This window comes from Accipiter gentilis, chromosome 10, assembly GCF_929443795.1.
Source record: "Accipiter gentilis chromosome 10, bAccGen1.1, whole genome shotgun sequence".
In the NCBI taxonomy this organism is placed as follows: domain Eukaryota; kingdom Metazoa; phylum Chordata; class Aves; order Accipitriformes; family Accipitridae; genus Astur; species Astur gentilis.
Window position 1 is genome coordinate 9,395,207 of NC_064889.1, and position 23,473 is coordinate 9,418,679.

General features: G+C 41.0%; 1 protein-coding gene across 2 annotated transcripts in view; it reads left to right on the plus strand.

Moving 5' to 3' along the window:
- Window positions 1-1,681: 1,681 nt before the first annotated feature.
- MYO1E (myosin IE) overlaps window positions 1,682-23,473 on the plus strand; it is a 102,893-nt gene continuing 81,101 nt past the window's right edge. For both annotated transcript variants that reach the window (XM_049812988.1, XM_049812991.1), the window contains exon 1: window positions 1,682-1,780. In XM_049812988.1, coding sequence (XP_049668945.1) covers window positions 1,778-1,780 — 3 coding nt within the window. In that variant the 5' untranslated portion in view covers window positions 1,682-1,777. The remainder of the gene's footprint in view (window positions 1,781-23,473) is intronic.

The following is a 23,473-nucleotide window of genomic DNA, read 5'->3' on the forward strand; positions in this document are numbered from 1 at the left end:
ATATATTTTTGCTTTAATAGCTATTGCAGCTCATATGTACCACCCAGCTACTTTCTCAATGAAAATATTTTCTACCCCTTCTATCGATGTCAGTTAATATCCAAGCAATCCACTATAGAAATCCCAAGCTTCACGTGATCAGTAATCATACAGTGTAAACCCAGCTGAGCTGAGGAAGCGTTTTAGTATCCTTCAAAACCAAGGATCAAAGATGCCCAAGGGGCTGTTGTGGCTCATCCAAACTGCCAAACTTTGTGGGACCTAAGAGGGGGCCAGATACATAGTTTAAGTTTTGTCCCATTTCTGTATTGAGCGCATCAGGGTGGTTTGAATTTGTAACACTTCATCAGGCACGTTTAGTGTTTGCAAACCAGCATGCTGATCCTGCAGGCAGACCCGTGAGAAAAACGCATGTGCCTGTGCTGAGCGGCACTGCCCTTCCTCTGCAGGGACAGACCTGGCTGCGGAAGCGGTGTCTGCCCCGGGGCAGCCAGAGCAGTGCTCTCCTCTGAAAAGTTGGAAGTGAATCTACTTATGCCTAATCTCTAAGTTAGTTTGGAAGTGAGTCTTCATTTTGTGTCTAAAAACAAACAGTAAAAATTGCATAAATACATTCTGTATAAACTACTCCCTATTTTTTCCAATAACGGCACTTCTTTTCAATCAGAGATAAACTAAAAACCAGTAATATCTGATGATGAAAAACAGGAACTGTACCTCACGAGAGTGCTTTTCAAGGTAGTTTGGAAGCAGTATTAACATATGACTCGGGGTCCGGCTGTTGCTACGACTGTTAGATGATGCTGTTTCCATTCTATTTATATTCTAGCTTAGAAGGGCTGGTTAGAAATCCATCAAAATCAACAACAGGGCTTTAAGCCTGAGGAGAAGCATTTGTTAGCAGGACTAGTGTCCTCAGCTGTGGATGGGTTTACTCATTTGATCCCTTAGAAAACACAGTCCTTAGAGGTTGTATTGCCTGTATTCTGGTCAAAACGATATGAGCAACATACACAGCAGATGCGAACTGCCAGGCAAGCACCTGATTTTTTTTTTTTTTTTTTTGCATTTGTGGGCCACACCTAGGACTTGTTTCAGTATCCATTTGGTATCGAGGTGCTTTGTACTTTCCGGTGTTTCCAAGGGTGAGAAGCATCTTAGTTCTGTGGAGGTAAAAGAGCTGGGACTGCGCCGAGCACCAGCACGCTTGCCGCGGGCATTCCCGTTTCGCTTGAAACACCCAACCGCAGCAGCGCAGACCCCCGTGGCCCCGGGGTCAGGCTGTGCGTGGTGGCGGGGCGCTGATCGCAACATGGAGCGCGGGCTACCGATGCTGGGGGCGGGCGGGGGCGCCTCGGTCCGTGCCGCCAGCGGCCCCAAGGCGCTTGGCCGCGGGCGGGAGCGCGAGGGGGCGCAAGCCGCGCGCGCCGCCGCGCCGGGATTCCCTCAGGGAATGACGCCCCGGCGGCGCGCGGCGATTGGCTGCGCCGCGGCGAGTTCTCCATTTATGGACACATCGCCCGCGCGGCCGGCACGGGGCAGTCGTTGTTGCTGCCGCCGCCGCAGCCGCCAGCCCCAGCGCTCGCGGGGCCGCCCCGCCCGCTCGGGGCCGCTGCGCCGGGGCTGCCTCCCGCCGCCCCGCCCCGGCGGCGGGCTGCGCGCGCGGGGAGGGCGGGCTCGCTCACTCCCTCCCCTCCCACCCTCCCTCCGTCCGTCCGTCCCGGGGCGCCGGCGTGTCTGGGCAGAGCCGCGGGCAGCGGAGCGCGGAGGAGCCGCGATGGTAGGCGCGGGGCCGCGGGCGGCTGCTCTCGGCGCCCGTCTGTTGTGTTTCTTGACGCTTTGCCGGGAAGGGGCTGCGGGCAGCGCTCCCTGCCCCGCGCTGCGGAGGGGCCGTGGCGAGGGGGCGGTTGTGTAACCGGCGCCGGCGGCTGAGAAGCGGGGCCGTGCCAGGCACTAGCCGGGCCGCGGCTGGCCCTGCGGGCCCCGGGGAGGTGCCGCCGCCGGGGCGCGGCGGCTTCGCTCTCCGGTCGCGTCCCGAGGCAGCCCGGGGCCGCCCGTCCGTCTGTCCTCCCGTCCCGCGGCGCGGGGCGGGGGGGCAGGGCCGGCGGCCCCCCGCGGAGCGCCAGCCTCGCCCGCCGTCGCCTCTCGGCGTTTGGGATCTGAACAGGGTTTGCCTGCTGGTGGCCTCGAGTAGGAAGAATCTTGCGCGCAGGTAACGCGACGGCGTTGTTGAGCGACAGGTGACGCGTCTCCGCTTCGGGCGGCGGCTGCCCGAGGGGCTGCTGCCTGGGGACCCGCCGCCGCGCCCGCCCCGAGCTGTTGTTTTCTGGCACCCGTGTCCGAGCATCGGCGTCGGCTCCGGTCGGCTTGCGAGCAGGTGGCCTGATGACAGGCGGCAAGAAAACGTCGGTGTGCGCGGCAGACACGACTCCCGAAGCCAGGGTGTCTGGGTGCTGCAGCTGTTGGGTCCGTTCAGTGTCTGTCGTGATAAGGGGATGCGATACTGGTAAAACACGTCAACGCTAGGCTGAGGAAGAGTTGAGGTTCGGCAGCTGAACCTGGTTTATCTTTAGTAGTTGGCTCCTGATGATTGATAGTAGCTTTCATCCTGAAGTAATCCGAGTAACGATTATGACTACTGGTTAAGAAAGGACTTGGAGTAAGTAGTGAAGAATCTGATGTGGTAATAAACTAGGCTAAAATCTGTAACCTTAAAACAAGCGATTCACTGAAAGCTGTTCTGAAGTGCAATACTAAAGATCTGAGAGTTAAGATAACTCGGAAAACGTTTGTGTTATTCCTACTAAAGCTTAACTAAGGTTAAGTTTTAAAGACTGACCAGCCTAGTCCTTGCGTATTCAGAGCTTTACTGACTTACGTGGAGTGTTAGCTTGGGCCTTTTGCTCCCAGTATCCTTTTAAAGGATGCCCCTCTTGTTGCCACTGCCTGTGCTTTCACTTCCCGAGGCAAGTACAGTTGTGCCTGGTTACGCTTATGTTGAGCACAAGTCTTTGCTTTAAATAAAGCATTGCAGAGGTTGGGAAACTAAAATTTCTGCCGCAGTCAGGGATAGCGATACCACCAGCTCTTACTGCCCCGTTATTGGTAAGGAGCTTTGAATGAGATAGGTACCTGTGTTCCCTGTGAATTGATTGTTTAGCCGGGTGGTTCAAATCAACTCTCTAACCATAACCTTTGCTCCTCAGTACTTGCTAGGTCACAGACACCTGTGGCACTCAAGGACTTCCTAGTAGAGATTATGTATCGTTGCTTAGGCTGCTGACAGGTTAAATGGGGCTGGAAGATCTTGGTGCAGGTACTTCAGAGATGTCTACCTGTTAACAATAATACTTTGAGATCAGCGAGTCTGTTAGTTGATCTGCTGTGGACTCCATTAATTCTTTTTTAATGAAAGGGTTTAATCAGAATACAGTTCTTGTAAATACATGTAGCTAACTGCTGACATACTTGATGAGCCTTACTTTATCAAAGTGAGAGAACTAGTTTCTTCCACAGGATATTCTTTTTGGGGAACTGTTCAGGCAGTTGCTCTCCAGCTTTTAACTTGATACTGAAGTAGTCTTGAATTAATCTTTTTCACTGTGATATCTCAAGCTACTGTGAACTGTGTTTTTTTTTTAAGATTGTCTGTAGGTAATGATTACAACAAAAGCAGAAAAAATTGTTTTTAAAATTACTGCTTTTTCTAAGAATTGTGCCCAAACAATTGGTTGATAATCATTAGAAGATAGTATTTTGTAACTTGGAAAGCTGGCAGAAGGATTGCCTGGCAGGACTTAAAATGACTGCTTATGAACATGAATCATGCTACTAGTATCCTGAAACTTTATACTCATTCTCTGTGCTGTATAGAAAATTCACGTTATTTCCTTTATTTTTGTCTTGACAATTTTGATTTCTGTGGAAGGGGGGGAAAAAGCAGAATGTCATAGGAGGGCTCTGTGTTCTCTAAATTCTTTTCTGCTGTATTGTATCTGTAGACCTTAGAGTGAACTTTTCCTGTTCTGACAGAGTCCACAGTGCAGGATAATGAGTTACCACTGACATCAGTTGTAGCTGTTTCATGTTTCTCATGCAGTCAAAGTCAGCAGAGGCTCTGCATATGCTCTGCAGAGCATATAAAGGTGATGCTGGTGTAAACGTGGCTTGTTCTCTGGCCCCTGTGCCGTGGTGTATTGCCCCGCTCAGGTCTGCTGGCAAGATTGTGCAGGTCTGTGCAATTTAGCATTATGTATGCACTTTTTTGCTGGTTTATTTTTAATCCAGGTCAATATTTATATCTGGTTAACAGTGTGGTTTCAGGAGGAGATCTGCAGACATGGAATGGGTCAGCTGTTTGACTGTAATACGCTGCAGTACAGGGTGGGAATGAGCAACAGGGGGGCAAAACTGCCATTAAAGCTGACAGTTTTAAGGAACATGTGGCAACTGTTGAAATTTTTCTCTTGAAATGCATCCATTTTGTTAACTTTGCATTTCATGTTTTTTAACATTCAAAATAAGCTAAAGCCCCTAACAGCGTAGCTGCAACTTGTAAGTCTTCAAAAATGTGCATTATGTAAGTGCAAAGTAGTCCCACTCCAGTAAAGGACTGGATCCTTAATGTTCGGGAGACCTCTTAGCAAAACTAAGCTGAAACTTGCTTGAAGTAAAATGTAAAGTCAAGTGACCTTTATGCAGCTTTTGCTTTTGTACTGTGAGTTTGGACCTTCATAGTGTCATTGGGTAGTTCATGGAGACGCATTGGTGGATCTTATCTAGACTTGGATAGAGAATCTGTATCATGTTACAAAAATCTTGTCATGTGAATGTGACAGTGTGATCTTGAACCTTCATTTAAAGTGCTGTAGTCTTCAGAGAAAGATTGTTCCCCTGAGTACTGTCAGCTGGCTTTGAGTCTCCTAAGGATAAAACATTGAACATTAATCAGCAAACACAATACTGTTTCTAAGGCATAAATGCTACCCAACAAAACAACAAAAGGACAAAACACAAACCCAAATAAACACCCCAACAACAACCCATCAGTGATTTGCCTGCTTTTGCATAATCTCTCTTCTAGATTACTTCTGCCAAAGTTTTATACTGCTTTGTTGCAGAGGGTGAGAAGGGAAGGCTCCAAGAGAAAGCAGGTTCAGCAGTACCTGAAGTAACTCACAAATTGTTGAGCAAGCAAGGGTTGTCCAATTCACTTATGTTAAGGAAAAAGAAAAAAGTGTTTATATGTTGCCTTTAACTAGCATTTCAATGCTAAGCATTTTTCTGTAGCACTGCAGTTAGTATGTGCATTTATCTGGGCATATTTGGTGTCTTGTTTCTACCCCTTCAACAAAGGTGGAAGGTTGATTCTTAAAAAGGAACCTTTTTATAGCAGTTCAACATAGCTTGACATCAGTAGAGGTCAGATATTTATAGCCCAATCCAGCAAGATGCTGGGCACATCTTGATTGTGCCTATGGAAGTCTGCAGAAATGAAAATGACTCAATTAGCCTGAAAGGACTTGCTAGCCTTTAGAATTTGGTCCTAAAACAGCTAGTGTGTGATGTGAACTGGGACCTCATACTATCTTACGTCTTTTTCCTGCAAGAAAGTCACAAGCAAGACACTGATGCTTCTGTATTTGAAGGGTGCTTTTGTGTCTGGTGTTGCAGACAGTAGCATAAGCTCAAACCTGCTCTCTGCCAAATGTGGAATAGTTGAGAGGGTAACAGCATGTGCTTTGCATTACGTCTAGAGGTGCATTACTGGAAAAGTCTTCCAGCTCTATAGTGTTTCTGTCTGATATATAAAATATAGTAAAACATAGTAGCATGTTCAATAGCAAAGCTAGTGATTCATACTTAATGTGTTTTGTTTAGGTTTACGTTGTATGCATGCTTGCCTCTGTTTCTCTCTGGTTAAGACCTCTAGAATGATCTATGGATATATTGTGTATGTTAGAGCACTCTCTTCAGGAAACACTAATGTATGCATTAAGTTTCCTAAATGCAGCTTTTGCAAGTGAAAACTCAACACATAATTGTGTATGTATGTACATCTTAAGCATTTCTTATAATTTCTTTTGCCTTTCATAATTGCTTCTTTCTCCCTCTCTCCATAACTAGCTTGTTGTGAAGGAAAAGGGGGTGACAATGCTATTAGTAGTTTAATTAAACTATTTTCAGCCACTCTTTCTTAACTTGAAGGGATAACTTGCCCTAGTCTTATTGCCTCATCTTAAAGCATTGCTGTGTATGTGGAATGGGGGAAGTTAAAACAAGATTTTTTTAGAGCCTTTGTGATAGTTAGCCTGTGAAATGTTGTCAAGCTTTCACTGAGTTCTCAGTAAAATCTTAATAATATTCTCATCTTAACACGGAAAGTATGTTTCCTTGCTTGAAACACTAAGAAGCTGCACATCTCTTTAGAGAAGTCTTCTCAGCTCCTTTTGTAATAATTTTAAACATTTTTCCTTCATAAATACCAGTTTAATGTGTTCCCAGTTTTACAAGTTAGTGTAAAAGTGACATCCATCTAAATGGTCATGCACTGCTCTAAGATATATCAAAGAATAAAGGTTTTTGTACTTTTCTCAATTTCAGCATAAGGAATCAGAAATGCCTGCATGTTTAGATTTGCCTTCTAATATAGTATACATGTATTACTAATGTACAGATGGAGAACATGTAAATAAACATCTTCAGAGCTAAAGAAGAATCGTTTATATCAATAAAACCTGATTAGTTTTAGCTGCTGCATCTGATGAGGAAGGGAACAAAAAGGTAAGAAGTAATCTTTCCTCCTAAGCTCATAGCTCTTATGCTTACTCTGCCAAGGACCCAGGGTAACCCTAGGAGTGAGCTTACGGTAGTTACGTGAAGAGGTCCGATACAGCTTGTCATAGTTCTGCTGAGACTACACTGGGATCTGCCTTACTGTGTTGGCCTGTAAGTTGTCAAGTTTTTGCTTATCCTTTGGTTCTGGTTGTTGCCACAATACATGGCTTATAAATGACAACTTGATCTGCTTTCCTTTTCAGCTTCCTAAAATGCTATTGTAATGCAATACTTCAGTCTGCTTTTTTTTTTTTTTAGGAAGCTGGATTGTAGGTCTAGACGGTGTGTGGCTACTGGAAGGCATTAAGAGCGGTGTTAGAAAGGGATTTTGCACCTAATTAAAACAGGTTTTGTTCTGGGAGTTAACAGTGTGGGACTAGAAGGAGTAAAATCAAAGAAGCAGTTCTCAGAACTGGGAAGAGTGTGTGTGTATGTGTTTGTTTTACAAAAATAAGGATTTGGAGAAAGTTCAGTCTCTGTAAACACAGAAATCACCAGGCATAAGCTTTGGCGAGAAAGAGTTGGCTTTGCAGTATTAACTTTTTGAATGAAGCCACTTTGTCACTCATATTCAAGGTGAGACTTTATCTAGTACAGAGGTTTACATCTGTGTAACAGGCTAAACTTTTTTTGGGAAATAATATAAAGGTTCTCTTATACATTTTCTCATCTGTTGGAGCCATTCATCTCCTCACTGTCCTATGGTCTGCCAAGGAGCTTTTCTGGTTGATGCTGGCCACTAGCAAATGACCAGCATTCCTACTATTCCTGTGGAAGTGTCTTTTTTTTTTTTTTTTTTTTTTTTATTGCTTGTATATGGAGAAGCATTACAGGTATATGGGCTGCTTGCTAATTTTTGAAACTGCTGTAGCCAAAGGACTCTGTTAGCTGTCGTATGTTGTTTGGCTTTTACTTTTACACCTATGTAGTAGAAATAATATTTACAAATATCAGAGAAACATGACAGAAAGTAAACAAGAAATTTCTATCTTAAGATCAGAACCGAGAGCTGTTTCTTACTCTGACAAGTTGTTTAGACATTCACCTCACCTAATCATTGGGAGTCTTGTGCAATCTTAGCCTCCTGTTGCACTCCTGGGGGAGCTTGGGTGTGAGAAGCTGCATTTTGGTCAGACCTTCCTGGGCTCAATTCAGTCTTCCCCATATCCTGTTCCCTTCCCCCACGTTCCTGAGATGCCGATCACTGTCCTGCCCAGGAAGTACGGTTATCGCTCATCTCCTGACTCAGCTTCATCTTCTAGCTTTCCTATCCTCCACCTACTCCTACCCTGACCTCTTTAAAAATGCGAATGCCCCTTGGGGAGACCAGGTGTGCAGTCATGTCCTGGCCGTGCATGGGATCTGTTCTCTCTGCTTGACTAAGTCATTACTGTTGTAGGAAAAGGTTTCTCAGCCTAACGTTTCCACACACTGAACCTTACAGGTGTTTTATACCTATTTTATTAAATATGCTTCATACAAATGTGTAAATAGCTTTGGAGTTTTACTGCTTCATGTATAACAGCAAGTACATCTAAGCTCAAGATTATCTAATGTAGCCTAGCAAGGGGGATGTGGTCAAGGATCTTTTTCCGAAGACATAGCAGCATTTAATTGGCATTAAAATCATTGGTGGATTGGGTTCATAAACTGTAAAGTGAATTTCTGAATTGAAATTTTCTAAATGGAAACAAAAAATACTTTTTTTTAAACAAAGCCAATGGGACTGCTGACAAGGAAAGCAGTATTGGTAATTGGAGCATGAGTCAGAGTTATCGTCGGAAGTGATACTTATTGGGAAACATACTTAAGAGGTGCTTTTAAGTACAAAGAATTACCTACTAACATAACTTACTAAATTCAACAACTAAACGAGAACTTTGAAGCCAGATGTTAGCAGGTCTTGAGAGTAAAAAGGACTATAAAACAGGTCTGCTGTTCTAGTCTCATGCATCTGGGTGATTCTTCAGCTGCCAGAAGTGTCTCTGGTGAAAGCCACTTCTGGCTGTCAGTAAGGATGCAAAAGGCGATGGCTTTATACTCCTGGGGTGGGATGATGATGATGATAGATCTCTTTCTTTAGCCTGCTTCATCCAAAAAAGGAACATAAATGGTTTACGCAAAAACATGTGCTTCTAGAAGCTATTTTGATGCTTTGTTCAGCAATCTGAAGTCTAAATGGGAGGTTTTTGTTGGCATTCTTTAAACAGGACTAGCAGTCTTGTAGTGACTAGCTGCACTTGTCCCTGTACAGGAAGTGTGAGGTTTTTTTTCCTTGCCAGCTCAGAACCACTCACTGATTCACCTTCATCAGCTGAGCCTGAGTCTGTAACCAGTTCTTGGTCAGCCTTGTCTAATTTAAGTGTTGAAGTCATACTTGTCTGAACAGTGCAGCCTGATATCCTTTATAAAACATGTCAAATGTTCTAAAAGCTCAGGATTTTAAATCTTGCATCCTTGTGTCTTGTGAAATAATATGGTCCCAGATGTTTGATCCCACACCTAGGACAGTCTTCTGTTTTCAGTCTGACATTCCACAACATTTGTGAGGCTTTAAATTCTAGGCAGTTTACCAGTGCATGCTGTTATCTTTTGCAGTGATTTATGTCTTTTCTTGTGCTTTGAGTTGTATATTGCTGATAGCAGAAATACAGAAAGATATAAGTTGGGACATCTTGTCAGTAATATATTTGCAGTGCCAAGCAGTAGTCAAGAATTTGTCTTGTCTTGTTTTGGTTTTTTTTTTTTCCTGTCTTGAAGGATACAAGTCTGCACAAATGCCTAAGTGCTTCCAAATTTGCTTTTGCAGTAACTCTTAACCCTATGTTATTCCCAACTTTGTAAGGAAGTACGTTGATACAAAGTGTATTTGAATTTCTTTTAATAAATCCTGCCAGCAGATTTGAAGTCCTTGGGGTTGCAACCCCTGTATGGTCTGTTAGCTCATCTGGTGTGAAAGTACTAAAGGTCTGGGGGGGCTAGTAGGAATATTCCAAGGACAAAAGTTTACCTACGTATTGTAAACATGTATATGTACAGCATTAGCATTCTGTTAGCAGTTGGGCTTTGAGCTGTTGTGGTTCTTCTGGCATGTACTGAACACCTTTTGATCACTGTCCTGGTTTTTGACTGTCTTACTGCAGATGTTTTGGTATATGAACTGGAAAATACTTCATTTGCTAAGTGAAAGCAGTGTTCTTGAGGCATATTGAAGGAGTGGTTTCATCAAAACTAATCTTAAAGGCCATTTCATGGTACTCAAAAGCAAGTGCATACTTCTAAGTTTGAGTATTTGTTTTTTCTTTCAGTATTTGGGAAGAATTTGATTTGTCTGTTTATCAACCATGAAAGCATTTGTTCTCCTGTACTGCATTCCCAACTGTATTCAGTTACATACCCATCAAAAGGGAAATGTGCAAAAGTATTTATAACAGTAATTGAAAACAGTCATAGTACAGGTATACTTAAGTTAAATGGGGAATTTCAGGTTAGGTGAGATTCATTCCAGAAAGGATGTGAAGCTGCAAAACCACCCATCCTTGCTTTCTGAGCCCGGATGTACTAGCTGCCTTATAGTCTGAATTAATAAATAATTCTGCAGTAATTTCTGGTAAGGCCAATGAAACATCGATTTTGCATAACTATTTCTGCTGTGTTGGTATTGGCACTCACAAATTGCTATCTAAATAAAGACCATGTTTTTGAAGGAACTAGTGATAAGATGTGGTCATCTAGGGGAAAAAAACCTGTTTAGTCATGGGAATCCATCGTTGTATTAGACTCTTGTATCGTATTTAGTTCCGTAATTTTTGTTGGTTCTTGACAGTAAAATTTTTATGGAAGCAAGTTAGACTGACACAGTACTCCTGTCGGGAAACTTCTGATATCTTTCCTACCATAAATGGAATTAAAAATTTGGATACTTTGGAAACTGATATATTACGAAGCATGATTTTATTTCATACTGCTTCTATAGCTTATAATATCCTGCTGACACTGTTCTTATGTAAACTTGATTAGTTCCTGAGTTCTGAATTACATTAATCCATGAAAACAAATATTTGACTTTACCAATTAAAATACAGTAGTCCCACTAAGAACAGAATTACTTCGGCTAGATTTTTTTTCTCCACTTAAAAACTGTGCCTTACACACAGTCATGTTTCCAAGGCTTGATGCTGTATTGTCGGTAGCCTCCAAAACCTTTTTCAGTGCTTCCCCTCAACTTTAAATATATGCTGGGAACTACTATATTGGTCAATAATTACTAGATTCAGCAAACCAAAGATTTCTATGAACACATTCTGGTCTTTGTAGTGGAAAAGTCAAAATAACTTCTCAGGGTAGGGCAATTAGGATGTTTTCAGTTTTGAGAGTATTCTGGCTGTTCTTTGTGTAACCTGCAAGACTTGAATAGACTGGAGTAAGGTGACTTTTTGGAATTGATTGGCTCTGGTGGAGGGGCAAGTATAGGCCTACTGCTACAGAGTAGCAGCTTAAACCTGCTGAGATGTCTGTGGCCACAGACCTAAAAATGCATAAATCTATCCTGAACTGTATCAAAACTGTTAGCTGTTTACTTGCTCTGCAGTGGCTGTTGGCTTTGCAAAGCATCTCTTCCCACTTCTTCCTAGTGTACCCAAGAGTTCCTAGTTACAGATGCTTAAAGCTCACATTTGCTAGTTGCACTAGTGACGGGTGGCATTGGCACACAGTGCTTGTATGAGGAGCAACATTTTTCTTCCAGCTAGGTGATGGGACTCAGCAGGCCCCTCAGGGTTCATATTCGATGGCCACTGTCACGTTCTACTTGCCAATGGTTGAAGGCAGTCCCTGCAGGAAAAATGTTTCAGAACCCTGTAAGGACCCAAGTCCCATTCTGTTGGTGATCCTAGGTTATAGGAATAGACTAACAGCAAATAGACTGCTCTTAAAGTTCAAGGTGCAGTAACTTCTACAGACTATGCTATTTGTTGTGAGTTTTTTAAGATGAATTAGGTTTGGCACGGGAAGGGGGGGAAGTGAACTTGAATGTAGTTTGTAACAAATGGAGGTCCTGTTATGACACTCCTTATGTCTATGGTGATCTGATTCGAGATTTGGCCTTTAATGAGCAAAAACTTGAGTTCAATTTGAAGCAGAGTTGGCGGGGGAAGGAGGATGACTTCATTGTAGGAGAGGCCACTGCTTTTGCTGTTTTGCTGTGTTTCACTTGTTTTTTGTCTCAGTGTTGGGTTGCAACCACAGAGTTCAAGGCGTGATCACTTTCAGATGACAGGATAGGGGTAGGTCTTCAGCAGAGCAAGTCAAATTAGGAGTGTACCTAACCAAGTGAAAGAGGACTTGACAGTGCCTGAGTATCCAGTATGTGGAACTCGAGATATATCTTGAGTACCTGTTTCTAGCAACTAAGTCTGGTTTCCTAAGCAGCTTAGATATTTCACTATAACTGTCACTCTTGTCTTAACAGCACTATGTAATAATGTGTATTTGCATGGCAATGAAGGACTAGATCAAATGTACTGGAGAAAATAAGAATTTGCCCAGTTTGACACTTGCTTTAGCTATTAAATCAGCATATGTGATGCTATGTGGTTAACAAAACTTGTATTTGATACAACTGAAATTGGTTCTGTTGTGGTTTCAAAAAGTACACACAATAACAGAGATTAATCTGTTGTAACTTAAAACTGCCTTCATTTCAAAAAGTACACACAATAACGGAGATTAATCTGTTGTAACTTAAAACTGCCTTCAAACACAGAGAATATGTATTCTCTACAGAGCTTAGTACAGTCTCCATTGACCTTGTCCTCAGTCTCAGGAATATATTTAATGAAGCGTGTGGGCCTCTTGTGAGGCTACAAAGTGGTTAAACTTAAGTAGCACACTGTAGTAGAGAATGGATTATTTCTTGTAGCTAGTACTATTGTTGACTGACAGTTTTAATATTGAAATGAATATTTAGTTTACCAGTTTGTAGTGTCAGTTACCTAGCTGACTTCTCCAGAAGTCTTAAAGCTGTTCCCATGAGTACTACTCTTTAAAGCTTTTCTAGTGGTAAATAGGAATTCTGGTTCCAGGGCTTTTAATGCCTGAAATACCAGCACACCCAGTCCACAGAGACCTGATCTCAATATGCAGAGCAAGCTCATGACCAGTAGTGGTTTCTTCCTGTAGTTTACGTTGTGTTTTTTTATTCTTGGTTCATTCTAGGAACACTTGAGAGGAAACAGAAGAGTAGTGGCTACTTATTCCCATATTTGGTATTGTTCTAGACAAAATGAACATCCTTCTTCACTAACAGAGGGGGGGTGGTACAGCGTTTCTGGATAATTTAACCTTTCTCAAACCATGGGTTAATCTTGGCAGGTCACATTGGATCTATTTGCTTTGTAGCTGTGTACAGTGCAGTTCTCCGCATGGAGTTATAGTGATGTTAAGCAGTTAAGTGGCACTGATGGGATGGATTAAGATAAGCGGGCCTGCGTCTTCACAATAATAAAAGCTTGTCTTTACATAGCTACAAGTCCTTGTTCTACAGCAGAGCTTCCATTGGTCTTTATAATAGTAGTGGTGTATTTTAAGTTATAAAGAATTGGAATTAGTGGAGGTTACAAAGTACTTTTAGTGAAATGAACACTCAGCATTTAATAGTGGAAGAGGAAAGAATAATTAGAACATTGGTGTTGGTTATACCTCCTAACTTGCTCCTTGTTTTTTGCCTCGAGACCTGTACTTGGATGGGCTCATGTTGTATTCTGTATTCCCAGTACAGAGGGGGGGTGGGGGGGACATGACACTAAACCTGGTTTCTTAAACAGTCACTAATAAAGCGATACTGAGAAAGAAGCAAATACAATGTACTTCAGAAAAGCATTGTAATCAATAGAAATGTACTCCATAATTCCTGCTGAAATAGCTAGCTGCCTTACCTGCTGCCATGCAATTCAGCAGTAAAAATACAAAATAATTCTGTGACAGCAGATTTTGAGCTTTAGTTTAGGAATCCTGAGCTTGACCTCTTCTTGTTCTGAAGTATGGCAGTCTGTACTTAGACTAAGCAAAGTTCAGCTGCATGTGTCAGAGTGCCTGAAGTTAAGCCATTATGGATGCAGTCTTGACAGAAGTAAAAGCTTCCAATTCTGGATAAGAAAGGAATGTCTGAAAGCCATCCAGAAGAGCAGAACACAATACAAAATTCTAAATCCTTGTTTCAATGACATAGGATAAGTTTATAGACTTAAACAGCTTTTTTTGCAGTCCTGAAAGTTTCTTTTGTGGAAAGGAATTTAAGAGCTGTTTGTTCTGAAAACAGTCTTAACTGTGTGAAAAGAGGACAAGTGCTGAAGCAAGTATATTTGGGCTGTATTGTCAGTACAGCCTGTACCCTTAGTGTATAGGCAGATACTTCATAAACCTTTTTCCGTCACTAAGGATGTTCTGATGAATCTGTTCTGAAGGTAGTAGTTTGAATGTAATGGAGAAGTATGTTGTTACCACAATTAATGAATTAGTCATGAAGAGCTATTTAGTCTGACACACCTCGAGAGTGTTCACCTACGGAAATCAGGTTTTCTTTTGTTCAGATAATTTCTTAATGATACAGGCTGAGGCATTTTTTGCTCCTGAGGCCATTAGGTAACTTTCTCACTTGACTTGTCCAAGACATGGGTCTGTTCTCAGACCAGAATACATTTAAAATTGAACAACCAGTTAGCAGGCTTATCCTGCTACTATATGGTAGGAATTTTCTTTGTGCTGAGTGTGGCTAGAGTCTAGCCTGGGACTGCAAGGGACAAAGCAATCTGAACTGCTCCCAGTGGTTTGATTGTAACCTGCCTATTGTGGTTTGTACTGAATCTCTAATACTTGGAAACAGTTACATAGCTCATAACTTAGTATGGGGGAGAAGAGACTTCAATCAAAAATACCAGTAGTAACTTTCTACTGTTCTAGAATTTACTTAAGACTTTGGGGAGTTCTTTCTAGTCTGCGCTTCAAAATATGTAGCTGGAGAGTCAGTAATTGGGATGTTAATTACCTGTTGTGAGATAGCTGTGGTCATGAATTGTATATCTGAAGCAGACAGTATTTTGGAAGAATATCCATTTTTATGTCTAAATTATTTTATCTGGGGACTAAATTAGATCTTAAAGTTAGAAGTCAAGGTTTTCGTTTTTGTTTTTCCTCCAGGGCTTTGAAAGTATTTTGTCATTGCTCTTTACAGATGTATAGTAGTAGGCTAACTATAAAATACTAATCCTGTTTCTGTTTGCTCATGGAGAGTGCAGGTGTACAAACAGGAAAAGAAAAAACAAAGGGGAAGTTAATATCATCCGATTGCCAAAACAAAAAAGCACCAATTCTGTAGCTAAAATTACGTTCAAGCTGGTTAACAGGATACAGTGAACAATGAAGAATGTTTTTTACGTTCTGTAGCTAAATGTGTCCTTTTAGGGCTTGTTTTGTAATTATTCTTGACCAATTGCAACTCTTGAGGTGGATAGAATTCTACCTCATGTAAACGAACCCACTGTTTTGGCATAGCTCAATGAGATGCCTAGTCACTTATTTTTCATTCTTGATATTTTTGAGGACTTGGGAATATACTCAAGAATTAAAACTACTTATTTTTCTTAAAAGTTTTTTTAGGTCAGGGCAGGTCAGGACACCTAAGTATTAGAACTGGCAGGTGGGAGAGTACTTTCTGCTGTTCTATCCATTTGCTACTGTAGCTGTAATAAAACATACTATTTTACTCTTTATTCCTGTTCCTGTCTTCCAGTCTTTAGTGTGACAGTGTGTAAGAGCCTTGCTGAAGTACCAAAGCTGTGCAGAGCCTCTGTGATCACTCTCTCTGTGGATGATGTTTTGTTCTAGTACTGTGTTAATAAGGAAGTAGTGGGGAATGTATCCAAGGGGCATATTCCTAACAGCTGCCATGGTCTCTGTGTTGTGGAGCAATCCTAGGAGCCTAACTCTATAGTGTGTGAGAGGGCTGGAATCCTCTGCTGGTCTTGACAGGCAGTGTATCCAAACTACATACTACATTGTGCCCACTGTGATGGAAGTATGACTTAGTCAGTAATAGGCTGTGTGACAGATCCTACTTTCTCAAATAGGAAAGAGAATAAGGGGAATATATCTGAGAGGGAATGGTGGAATGGTCTGGGTTGGTGAGATAGTGGGAGCGTAGTCTGATCCAGGCAGCTGCTTCCAATTTTGATGTGAAGTTCTACCTTAGTACTCTTTCCATTTGTTTAAAAGCCTTCAGTATTGTTGATGAAACTGGTTCAGTCTAACATCTTCTCTGATTCTAACCTTGTATAGGAAACCTGTGCTTGTCCTCCTTCCCACTGATCATCCATGTGGCTTTGAAAGACTCGGCCTGACTCTGTAGTCTTGCCTCTTGGCTTCTGCAATTGTCTTCCACAAGCTTTCCCTTCTACATCTTTAATGTTCAGCAAGCCTTTACAGAGGTCCTCTGTTTTCAGCTGCAAATCCAAAACGGCATGGTCCACTTCGTTACAGTCTTCCAGTGTGATTTTGGAGGTTTGTCCCTTAAACGTTATCTGTAATAATATGTAATGTGATGTATAAGTTATGCCTTTACTAGTAGTTCTAAATGGGTTTAACCTTGCCCAGACAACAACTCTTTAAATGATGTGTGTAAACAGTGGAACATTTTTCTGGTCCCTTTTAAAGTGCAGATTTCTGTGGTAGCACCTGCTAAAGGGAAACTCGCAATGAAACACATTGTATAAAGGCAAAGAAGTTCTCTTTTGTACTTTGCGATAAAGTGATGGAGATGAAAATGGATGTACAAATGTTACCTCTATTCATGAACCTGGTTATATGTTTAAGTCATGTTATTTAAATGGTTGTATACAAAATGTCTGACTTCAACTGTAGATTAAAAATTAATTTTTATATTTGTAGTACTCCTACCAGTTACTGCTATGGGGTGTCGGAGAATTTTTAAGAGTGCAATAAAATATATACACTACTCAATTTGTGCATTAGCACTAAATTGCCAAAACACCACTGAGGATAAATCTCTAATAGGAATCTATGGAATAGTTGGTGTTGGATGTTGCCTATATACCACAGACCACAAATGAGTGTTAAAAGATACAGGAAAGCCCTTCTGTCATGCTAGCTGTTACTGTATGATTTAAAATGCAGAGCATTTTTTCAAAGCTGCTGTCAAATGCTACCTAAAAGCAATACAACTATTTTAGAACTGGACTCCAGAATAAATAAAACCTATTCTTGCAAAATGTTCCATGGCATCTTTAATCACTACAAATAACTGAAACCTCTTTGACCTTTATTTGAAAGGTTTTGTCCCTCTTGATAGCCCTTCTGCTGAACCAGTGGGTTATTACTGACCGATCAATGACTAACTTACTAGTCTTGCTCTGTTTAGAAACTTGGGCTTTACCTGATGCTCTCCCATGCAAACACTATGTAAATCAACCATTGCTAACCATTGTGATGTGACAGGAGTGAACTCCAAAGCAAGATAGCTGCAGGCTGCCTCCTGTTCTTTCTTACTGTGTTTGAGTGGAAACAAAATGATTCTGGTAGTCAGATGTTGCACAAGGAGTATGCAGAAGCATATCTGCTTATCTAATGGTCTAATTCTTTAATCTACAGATTTTAAGAGGGGCTTTAATTAACTCGGTTGGGCATGCTTAGCTGAACAACATAGTTTTTCATATGGTTGTTCAGATTAACATTTTGTAGGGGAAAGAAAAAGGCACAGGCGGAGGGCTGGGATGGTTAAAGATCACATGCCTGCTGTGTGATGTATTTTTCTGCTATTGCTTCACTAGATCATACATAGAACTGTACATGTTAAAGGAACCTTGTAGAAAACAAGCTTTTCTCAGTTACTATACTTCAAATAAACCAAAGCATTTAATGGCATCAGTGGGGCTTTTGAGAGTGGGAGTGTGAATCCCAAACCTACATCGCTAAATGACCAACCTTATAGCTTCAACTGCCACTGCATTTGATGAAATGGTTAAATAAAGCATTCTATGCCTTGTGCCTTTAGCCCATTTTCCATCATATGCTTTATGTCGTAAACAGGATAGCATGCTGCCCTCAAGTGACCTTGAGGGGGTGAATGGCCAACCCCTTATGAACACCTGTACTATAGCCAGTAGCATTAGAAGTAGTAAGAGATGACATGACTGTGAACTGTGTACTCTTTCCTAACTTTACTCCTGTTCTATAGCTAATTCTAAATGCTGCAGTAATGTGAGGAAATATTATGTGTTGAGACATAACAGTTTTTCACTAAATTAAATCGAAGTGAAATCAATAGACATCTGAAATGATAGAATGAGATTTTATAGTACTGCATATGAAACTTAAAAATTTAATAGGAAACTAAAGTGGGTTATTCATCTACATATTTAAAAACTAGATGAGGCATTCTAGCATGCATAGGGTTTTAGATGCATGTTTCCACATTTAAATGCAATACAACCTCTAGGAGAGACATTTTGTATTGCTTATAAACAATTTACAAATTTTACTAAGGAACAGTTTCTATTAGCATGTTCTTTTTTATTTTGAAAAACCTAAAGAAAAAACCCTGAGGCTTTCCTTAATACAGGTGATTCTGATAGCTTTTGTTAACTGGATGTATTAACAATGGAGTGAGTCTGAAATACTAAAAATTGTATTCTCAGTAGCAAAGATGCGCAGATTTGTTCAGTTGCTGGGGGCCTTTATACCTTACTTGTTAAGGAGAGAAAAAAGCTGTTTGTGCAATGAGTTACTCTGGTCTTGTTTGATTTGGTTTTATTGGACTTAGTTTCGTTGATACTCTTTTATGTGTGTTTGTGAAAGGTTACTTTGGAGGATGTTTGAAGCTCTAATTCCTTAAGCAGCGAAGCAGATGTCCTTCATTTCAGTGTGGCAAAGTAGATGGAATCTGTAACTTAAGGTTTCAGCTACTGTTCCGAAACCTGAAATGTGCAGGCAAGGAGGAGAACCTAAGATGTGTGGATTATGTCTTTTTTTTTTAAGTTTACAAAAAGGGTGCTATCCATAAAAATGGATAGGCTACCTCAGAATTGTCTTTCCTTACAGTCCTGCAGGGACAAACATTCATAATTGGCCTAGATAATTTTTGCAGAAGAAAGGGGAGAATGGTTTTCTTTTTCAACAAAACCTAACTAGGCCTAACTAAATGAAACTGGCAGAATAGGTTGGCAAGTTATTACAGATACCTGGATGTTTCACGGTTCTTTGTTCTTTTTAAATTATGTGTTCGTAATTAGAAGAATTTTGGTTTTGAAAGCCTCAATGAGTTTCAATATTTTAGGTGTTGAATAATTCATGCTAAACTTTGTTTATGCATTGTTTATGGCACCAAAGAACCTCAAGCAACTGATTAAAAAAAAAGACTTTACCACATTCCTTTATTCACAATTATCCTCTGGTTAATAACAACACTTAGACACAACTATCTTGGCAGAATCTTAGCTACGTTTAAATGAAGACTGGCACTATGTTGAGCCTCAGCATTGCATTATGAGGGCTGCCCACATCTTTCCCATTCCTGGATTTTTTTTTTTTTCTTTAATTCCATGGAAAAATGTTCTAACACACTCTAAGTTTGTTTACAGTTTGGCTTTTTCTTTTTTGTAAGGGCCCTTTTCTTTATTTTCAGGTTTGTGTGGGTGCTATAGCCAAGTATAAGCAGCTTGACTAAAAATGAGCTGTGCTGGAGTGTTTTATTAGGTTTATTCATAGAGGTTAAAGTGATATTCTTCTCTGTCCTTAAGAAATTTTCTGAGGACTGATTTTTTCAGACTGTGCTCGACTGGTTCGTGGTAGTATCAAGGAATATCTTAGTTTTTTGTAAATAACTACCAAATCCAGTAACTGACACTGGTCACAAGGAGTTGTCTGGGATTACATAGAGGAAGAAAAATCTCACCTGAAATCACTCGAAAGAACTTACCTGTAAGTTCATATCTAAATCTTATTTTCAAAGGAAGAAAATAGATTTTTATGAAAATAGTCTCATGAATGTAGGAACATGTATTGCATCAGTACCTTGGCCATCTTCTCGTGTATTCAAGCATCATAGGTCAATGCTCCAAAAGTTTACATTGACTTAAATTCTTGGTCATCTAAGAATCTCAAATAATCATATTCTCATGAAATTTAGGGAAAACACCGAATATGCAGTACTAAAGAAAGGGCAGTAGTTGTGGTCTGCAGACAACAGCAGTTTCCTTGTTGCTGCGCATATCTATCTTTCTGAAGTAGCTGAAGGTTGAAAGTCTGGCCTGCTTCTTAGACAGGACTTGGAGCTGCCTGTTCGGAACCATTCTCAAGAACTAGCTGAGGTATGGATGCCTGCTGCTTCAGAAAACAAAAGGTCAGCTGAGACTGGAATGAGTATTGCTCACAGGAAAAAGGGGCAAAATAAGGCAGCTGTGTAGTAGCAGAATTACAGATTGCTCTCAGACAGTATGAAAATGGAATAAAGCTCTTTGTCCCTTCCAGCAACTGCGGTGAAAGCCCTGAAAACGTGGACCTGCATGTTTAGGATTATCTAAAGACTGATACAGCATGTTGAACCCTTAGTTGTTACCAGGGAAGTCTGTAGAAGGTGTCAATATTTCTTTCTTAAAAAGCTGGTTTTCGGTATTGCTCCTGGAATGCTCCCAACACGTGGTTTGGGTTTTTTTCCCCTTCTGGTTCTCAGTCAAACTTACAGGTGGCTTACTGTTTCTAGGTCTGGCGTGAGGAAGGGCAAAGAAACTGGTGTGGAAGGAGAAATATATTGGAAGGGTTTGTCAAAGTTCATGACAGCCCTCTGTGTAGTAATGGGAGTAATGCTAAGTTGAACTTTGCTGGGTCCCTGTTCACCGAATATCTCTGTCCATCTGCATGCTTCGCGCATGATGAGGGTGCTCAGCTGAGGGGTTTGTGGCAGAATACGCTCTTAATGACTGTTGTGGTTTAACCCCAGGTGGCAACTAAGCACCACGCAGCTGCTCACTTGACTCCCTCACAGCAGGATGGGGGAGAGAATCAGAAGAGTAAGAGTGAGAAAACTCGTGGGCTGACATAAAGGCACTTTAATAGGTAAAGCAAAAGCCACGCAAGCAAAGCGAAGCAAGGAATTCATTCACCACTTCCCATGGGCAGGCAGGTGTTCAGCCATCTCCAGGAAAGCAGGGCTCCGTCATGCCCAACAGTTACTTGGAAAGACAAACGCCATCACTCTGAATGTCCCCCAGTTCCTTCTTCTTCCCCCAGCTTTATATGCTGAGCATGACGTCCTACGGTCTGGAATATCCCTTTGGTCGGTTGGGGTCAGCAGTCCCGGCTGTGTCCCCTCCCAACTTCTTGTGCACCCCCAGCCTGCTCGCTGGTGGGGTGAGAAGCAGAAAAGGTCTTGACTCTGTGTAAGCCTTGCTCAGCAGTAAGCAAAACATCCCTGTATTATCAAAGCTGTTTCCAGCACAAATCCAAAACATAGCCCCATACTAGCTACTATGAAGAAAATTAACTCTATCCCAGCCAAAACCAGCACACTGACTTGGTACAGACTAAAGGTACAGCTACTGGTATTGCATTGGGGTCATATTTTTAGCACACCACTTTAAATAGTATTTGTTTTCAGCAAGATAGAGTCAAAGGCAGCATTTATAGCATGGTTGAAGGACCTTGAGCTGCTCGTGTGGTCCTGATGGGGTCATAAGGAATATGTTGCTTAGCAAGCTGATGTGTAAGTATAGAGAAAGGCTACTTGAGTGCAAGTTGGTTTTTGAGCCAGAACTTTATTTTTAAAGGACCACAAATCTTGGCTTTAATATGGGGTGTAGAAAAATGTAAAGCTGCCTCTAAAGGCTTCAACAGCATAATGAGTTGCAGCAGCTAAAAGTTTAAGGGTACTGATGGTCTGAGCATCTGGTTCGTGTCCAGGTTGTTCAGGGGTGGAGGGAAAGAAACAGTATTCACCCAACAGCTGTCTTTTCTGAATCAGAATGCTATGCTTAGGTGAAAAGTCATTCAGCTGGTTTTAGTTTACATTTAAAAAAAAATTTATTTTTTTTTTTTTTTTAGTTTATGTGGGTTTGACTCGTAGCTCAGAGTTTGAATGAGTCCACAAGTTGAGAAGTTGAAAGCAAGGTACATCACAAGTCTTTAAGTTTAATGTGGTTTTGTATTGAAGCCCTACAAGCTGAAGTCTTCAGCCACAGTTTAATATCTGAGACTTCAAGTTTTTCTCTCTCCTCCACTCCCCGCACCCCCAGTTTTGAAACCTTGTGATTCAGCTTGAATTTCACCTGTTTTGAGTTTTCATTATGAAGTTTAGCATTTTGCTTAAGATAGTAAAAGCTAGCTAGCCTTCTGTTTTGCAGATAAAATGCTAACCTGTTTTACTGTTAAGGAATATAAGCAAGTAGCTGGATTAATCATGTTTAAAGTTATCTAACAAAAGTTCTTTGAAGACCTAAATGAGATCTACGAGTTGATAGGGATACAGACGATGACAAAGGGAACCTACTGTAGAATGTAAAATCATGCTGAATACAGATTTGCATCAATACAATTTGAGGGGGGATAGAAACATTAAGCTGGATTGGGCTTCGATTTTTGGAGGCTTGGCATCTTTTCACTATACATGAGTGTTCAAATGAAAAAGACCTTTAGTTAAATGTAGTGTCTTCAACAGAAAAGATGTTAATAATTTTCTGACAGGAAGCCAGGGTGCCACATAGAAGTGGAAAATTAAAGGGGAAAAAAGAATGCAGCATCATACTGTACCACTACAGAGATTCGTTTAAATAAAATTAGGGCAATTTATATGCAGTGGAATGCAGCAGTTTTTCTTCAAAGCTGATACCTAGCTTTTCACTTGGTTTCCCTTTAACAGAAATAATTTGAAACTGATGTATATTTATGATGCTGATACTGAATTACAAGGTGTAACAGGTGTTTAAATTTGATCTTTTGCATAATTCTGCAAAATCAGTGATAAAGTTACAGGGTTTTGTGAAATGGCAGCAATTTAAGCCTACTGGAGTGTGTTCAGAGGTGCTTTGGCTGGCATCTCTGCTCAAGGCATAATTATGCCAATACAACATCTGTGAGACTGAATCTAATATGTATCCTGATAGTATCAGTTTCTCATAGCAAATGTATGAAGAATGCTAGTCTGCAAATGCACTCGCTAGTTCGCACATCTGGTAAAAGCCTATAGTTATCAAGATAGCTAGATGTCTAAATTAGTTTTCTTGTTCCAGTAATAATTTGAATGCTACATATTAACATTAAACATTCTAACATATTAAAAAAAAATATGGGGGGAAAATAACTGTTTCTGTGCTAAACCCTGTCTTTTGTAGACTAATAGGAACTATCACTTTATCTAGTAAGTGACCTTCTGCCCATAGTTAATAAAACAAAGATACTGCAGATGCAGGAATCATACACATGCATTGGTGCAGCCTACATAATAACCATAAAGACCCAGTCTCCTAGCTGTTGAAGGTTATATTAAAAAATGTTGGGCCAGACACTTCCCTTACATAATTCAACTAATAACCATGGAGTTCCACTACAGTAGAATGAACTCTTCATATTCCCG